The sequence below is a fragment of the Mustelus asterias genome, chromosome 20 (genome assembly GCF_964213995.1).
Source record: "Mustelus asterias chromosome 20, sMusAst1.hap1.1, whole genome shotgun sequence".
NCBI lineage: Eukaryota > Metazoa > Chordata > Chondrichthyes > Carcharhiniformes > Triakidae > Mustelus > Mustelus asterias.
Window position 1 is genome coordinate 21,959,431 of NC_135820.1, and position 6,000 is coordinate 21,965,430.

General features: G+C 54.0%; 1 protein-coding gene across 1 annotated transcript in view; it reads left to right on the top strand.

Moving 5' to 3' along the window:
- LOC144508432 (myosin light chain kinase family member 4-like) overlaps nucleotides 1-4,730 on the top strand; it is a 265,392-nt gene extending 260,662 nt beyond the window's left edge. The window contains exons 10-11 of the mRNA XM_078236334.1: nucleotides 1,484-1,616; nucleotides 3,940-4,730. Coding sequence (XP_078092460.1) covers nucleotides 1,484-1,616; nucleotides 3,940-4,020 — 214 coding nt within the window. The 3' untranslated portion in view covers nucleotides 4,021-4,730. The remainder of the gene's footprint in view (nucleotides 1-1,483; nucleotides 1,617-3,939) is intronic.
- The last annotated feature ends 1,270 nt before the right edge of the window (nucleotides 4,731-6,000 follow it).

Consider the following 6,000-nt stretch of genomic DNA (forward strand, 5'->3'; position numbering starts at 1 on the left):
TAGTGATAGCCTTTTTCCTCTGATGGAGAAATCCAGCACGAGGGGGCATGGCTTTAAATTGAGGGGGGGTAGTTATAGAACCGATGTCAGGGGTAGGTTCTTTACCCAGAGGGTGGTGAGGGATTGGAATGCCCTGCCAGCATCAGTAGTAAATGCGCCTAGTTTGGGGGCGTTTAAGAGATCCGTAGATAGGTTCATGGACGAAAAGAAATTGGTTTAGGTTGGAGGGTCACAGTTTTTTTTTTTAACTGGTCGGTGCAACATCGTGGGCCGAAGGGCCTGTTCTGCGCTGTAATGTTCTATGTTCTATGTTCTATGACGCGTGGGCGCAGGAGGACGCGTGGGCGCAGGAGGACGCGTGGGCGCAGGAGGACGCGGGGTGGAGGGCGCAGGGGCGCAGAAGGCCGCGTGGGCGCAGGAGGGCGCGTGGGTGCAGGAGGGCGCGGGAGGGCTCAGGAGGGCTCGTTGGCGGGGGGGGCGCGTCGGCGTGGGAGGGAGCATCAGAGTGGGGGCGCGGGTGGACGGGAGGGGGCGCGTCGGCGTGGGAATGCGGGGGGGCGCGAAGGCGTGGGGGCACGTCGGCGTGGGGGCCGTCGGCCCGTGGGCGCAGGAGGGCGCGGCATGGGGGCGCGGGAGGGCACGTCGGCGTGGGGGCGCGGGAGGGCACGTCGGCGTGGGGGCGCGGGAGGGCGGATCAGCGTGGGAGGGCGCATCAGCATGGGGGCGCGGCGGCGTGGGAGCATGCATCGGCGTGGGGGCGCGGGAGGGCGCGTCGGCATGGAAGGACGTGTCGGCGTGGGGGCGCGGGATGTGGCGGCGCGTCGGCGTGGGAGGATCCGTCGGCGAGGGAGGGCGTGTCAGCGTGGGGGCGCGGTGGCGCCAGAGTGCGCGTCGGCATGGGGGCGCGGGAGGGTGCATCAGCGTGGGGGCGTGGGAGGGCACGTCGGCGTGGGGGCGCGTCAGCATGGGGGCGCGGCGGCGTGCGTCGGCGTGGGGGTGCGGGAGGGTGCGTCGGTGTGGGAGGGCGGGAGGGCGCGTCGGCGTGGGAGGGCGTGTCGGCGTGGGGGGTGGCGGCGCGTTGGCATGGGGGCGCGGGATGGCACGTCGGCGTGGGAGGGCGCGTCGGCGTGGGGGCGCGGGAGGGCGCGTCGGCGCGGGAGGGCGCGTCGGCGTGGGGGCGCGGGAGGGCGCGTCGGCGCGGGAGGGCGCGTCAGCATGGGGGCGCAGCGGCGTGGGAGCGTGCGACGGCGTGGGAGCGCGACGGCGTGGGAGGGCGTGTCGGCGTGGGGGCGCGGGAGGTGGCAGCGCGTCGGCGTGGGGGTGTGGGAGGGCGTGTTGGCGTAGGAGGGCGTGTCGGCGCCGGGGCGCGGCGGAGTTCGCGGCGGAGCGCGCCAGCGTCAGCACGCGGGACAATGCATCAGTGTTGGTGGACAGTATTTCCTGAGTTGCCCGCTTTCATTTTTTTCGTATCTTTTTGTTTCAGTGGACGGTTCAGTGCTGCTCAATGCCTGAAACATCCTTGGGTCAAAAATCTAGCTGCAAAAACCAGGCACAGCAGGATCCAACTCAAGTCCCAGTTGCTGCTGAAGAAATATGTAATGAAGCGACTTTGGAAGGTGACAGTTTCATGCAAAGCTTTGACTCATTCCAACCCTTTCCTCCTCATATGCCTATGCTGATGCTCTGATAGGGCAATCCCAACTATTCTCCGCAGCCCTCCTCTCTTTATTTCCCTGCAGTACCTCCTCCTTTCAGTTATTGGTTCGTTCCTTACACAGATACTGTAGGACCTGTGTGCCGCACGTTCGAGAGTCAATACTGAGAGGGTGCCGCACTGTCAGAGGGTCAGTGCTGAGGGAGTGCCGCACTGTCCGAGGGTCAGTGCTGAGCGAGTGCCGCACTGTCCGAGGGTCAGTGCTGGGGGAGTGCCGCACTGTCCGAGGGTCAGTGCTGAGGGAGTGCCGCACTGTCCGAGGGTCAGTGCTGGGGGAGTGCCGCACTGTCCGAAGGTCAGTGCTGAGGGAGTGCCGCACTGTCCGAGGGTCAGTGCTGAGGGAGTGCCGCACTGTCCGAGGGTCAGTGCTGGGGGAGTGCCGCACTGTCCGAGGGTCAGTGCTGGGGGAGTGCCGCACTGTCCGAGGGTCAGTGCTGAGGGAGTGCCGCACTGTCAAAGAGTCAGTACTACATAGAACATAGAACAGTACAGCACAGAACAGGCCTTCGGCCCACGATGTTGTGCCGAGCTTTATCTGAAACCAAGATCAAGCTACCCCACTCCCTATCATCCTCGTGTGCTCCATGTGCCTATCCAATAACCGCTTAAATGTTCCTAAAGTTTCTGACTCCACTATCCCTGCAGGCAGTCCATTCCACAATCCAACCACTCTCTGAGTAAAGAACCTACCTCTGATATCCTTCCTATATCTCCCACCATGAACCCTATAGTTATGCCCCCTTGTAATAGCTCCATCCACCCGAGGAAATAATCTTTGAACGTTCACTCTATCTATCCCCTTCATCATTTTATAAACCTCTATTAAGTCGCCCCTCAGCCTCCTCCGCTCCAGAGAGAACAGCCCTAGCTCCCTCAACCTTTCCTCATAAGACCTACCCTCCAAACCAGGCAGCATCCTGGTAAATCTCCTTTGCACTCTTTCCAGCGCTTCCACATCCTTCTTATAGTGAGGTGACCAGAACTGCATACAATATTCCAAATGTGGTCTCACCAAGGTCCTGTACAATTGCAGCATAACCCCGCGGCTCTTAAACTCCAACCCCCTGTTAATAAAAGCTAACACACCATAGGCCTTCTTCACAGCTCTATCCACTTGAGTGGCAACCTTCAGAGATCTGTGGATATGAACCCCAAGATCTCTCTGTTCCTCCACATTCCTCAGAACCCTGCCGTTGACCCTGTAATCCACATTCAAATTTGTCCTACCAAAATGAATCACCTCGCACTTATCAGGGTTGAACTCCATCTGCCATTTTTCAGCCCAGCTTTGCATCCTATCTATGTCTCTTTGCAGTCTACAACAGCCCTCCACCACATCCATTACTCCACCAATCTTGGTGTACTGGGTCAGTACTGAGGGAGTGCCAGATTTTCAGAGGGTCAGTACTGAGGGAGTGGCGCACTGTCAGAGGGTCAGTGCTGAGTGAGTGCTGCACTGTCAGAGAGTCAGTACTGAGGGAGTGCCGCACTGTCAGAGAGTCAGTACTGAGGGAGTGCCAGATTTTCAAAGGGTCAGTACTGAGGGAGTGCCAGATTTTCAGAGGGGTCAGTACTGAGGGAGTGGCGCACTGTCAGAGGGTCAGTGCTGAGCGAGTGCTGCACTGTCAGAGAGTCAGTACTGAGGGAGTGCTGCACTGTCGCACATTCACATGCAAAGACACAGACATACACAGTCACTCTCACACACATACTCACAACCATGCCCAGACATGTTTGTGAGTGTGTGTGGTGAACCATCGTTGGTTCCCACTGGATAGTACTGAGCCAGGGTCTGGCCAGTACTACAAGGATGTACATATGTTACTGTTGGGTTGTGCTATTGTTGCTGTTGGGGTTAGGGTGGGGTTGTTACACCTTCGTACTGTAGTGTTGTGGCACATCCCAGTCGGGCTCCGCCTCCTGGGAGAGGTATAAGAGTCCCTGCTCTGGCCGGGACCCCTTCAGTCTGGGATAGTGTATATAATTACTGGCTGCTTCATTACAGTAAATAAAAGCCTTTCATTTACCGAGCTTCAGGCCTCGTGTTTGATAACGCGCATCAGTGTGTCTGAGACATTGACATTCCACACAGCCACACACACACCCCACCCCCAAAAATACATACACACCCCCACACACATTCTCTGATTCCACGTTATCTGTTTAATGCAAATAATCGTTCCCTGTAGCTCAATTTAAATTAAATCCTTTGTGTTTTTTTATAGAAGAATTATTACGCTATTGCGGCAGCAAACAGGCTAAAAAAAATCAGCAGTTGTGGATCGCTTCCAGCTCTGGTGATGTGAGAAAATCTCGCTGACACAATGTACTGAATGCTGAAAAACACGGGAGCTCCAAGAACATGTTCCATAGTAAGAAAGATGAATGAACAGGAGTGATGGCTATCGGCATACTGCATTGTCTTCTACCATACAGCATGTTACTGCAGTTTGTTAGCGGACAGTGTATCACTGTAGTGAACCTCAGTGTATTACTGTAGAACATATTACAGGAGTGAACCTCACAGTGTATTACTGTACAGCAGCAGATGTGAATTGCTGAGCCAACCAAATCCCAGAGGGAAACCTGGCATATGGGCCATGAGCCACATTCCGAAAATAAGAACAAAATCTCAGCAGCAAGAACTGCACCGACACATTTGGGATTCAAAAATTAAAATTAAAGGTTTAATAACAAGAAGAAAAGAAAACATAAGCACACAAGATTACATTTACACGGTGAAAATTAGTCTTGCAAAACATTCCCCCTCCCCCCAAAAGACTCCCTACTTTGTCAGACTCGCAAGTAAATACCTCCCAGGCAACACTCCCTTATAGTTCGTTAATTATAAAAATCCAGCACCCAAGGCAAAGCTACTGTGGCTTTAATAAAAGCATCCCACATGACCTCTCAAACTCTCACACTTCCAAGAATTGTTCGGACACGCTGCTGTTCCGGCATGCCGCTGTCCAATGCAGCCCAAGACTTTTCTGGCTGGACTGGATGGCTGATTCAAACTGCACCTTCTCCCAGACCATCTGCAGGTCTTCCCCATACAGCCAGTACCAACTCAACTATAGAGGGAAATTTGGCCGATTCGATAAGTGACTGGCTATCTCATAGAAGACAGAGGGTGGTGGTGGATGGAAAATTTTCAGATTGGAGACCAGTTACCAGCGGTGTACCACAGGGATCAGTGCTGGGTCCTCTGCTTTTTGTGATTTTTATCAATGACTTGGAGGAGGGGGCTGGAAGGTGGATCAGTAAATTTGCTGATGACACCAAGATTGGTGGAGTAGTGGATAAGGTGGAGGGCTGTTGTAGGCTCCAAAGAGACATTGATAGGAGTTTAACCCTGATAAGTGCAAGGTGATTCATTTTAACATAGAACATAGAAAAAATAGAACATAGAAAAAATACAGCACAAACAGGCCCTTCCGCCCACAAGTTGCGCCGGTCTTGTCCCTACCTACCGAGGCTTATATATAGGCTTACCTATAACCCTCAATCCTATTAAGTCCCATGTACTCATCCAGAAGTCTCTTAAAAGACTCTATCGAGTTTGCCTCCACCACCACTGACGGCAGCCGATTCCACTCACCCACCACCCTCTGAGTGAAAAACTTACCCCTGACATCTCCTCTGTACCTACTCCCCAGCACCTTAAACCTGTGTCCTCTCGTAGCAGCCATTTCAGCTCTGGGAAAAAGCCTCCGAGAATCCACCCGATCTATACCTCTCAACATCTTGTACACCTCTATCAGGTCACCTCTCATCCTTCGTCTCTCCAAGGAGAAAAGACCGAGCTCCCTCAGCCTATCCTCATAAGGCATGCCAACCAATCCAGGCAACATCCTTGTAAATCTTCTCTGCACCCTTTCAATCATTTCCACATCCCTCCTGTAATGAGGCGGCCAGAACTGAGCACAGTACTCCAAGTGGGGTCTGACGAGGGTCTTATAAAGCTGCATCATTATCTCCCAACTCCTAAACTCAATCCCTTTTGACAAATTTTGGTAGGACAAATCTGAATGCGGATTACAGGGTCAACGATAGGGTTCTGAGGAATGTGGAGGAACAGAGAGATCTTGGGGTTCATATCCACAGATCTCTGAAAGTTGCCACTCAGGTGGATAGAGCCGTGAAGAAGGCCTATAGTGTGTTAGCGTTTATTAACAGGGGGTTTGAGTTTAAGAGCCGTGGGGTTATGCTGCAATTGTACAGGACCTTGATGAGACCACATTTGGAATATTGTGTGCAGTTCTGGTCACCTCACTATAAGAAGG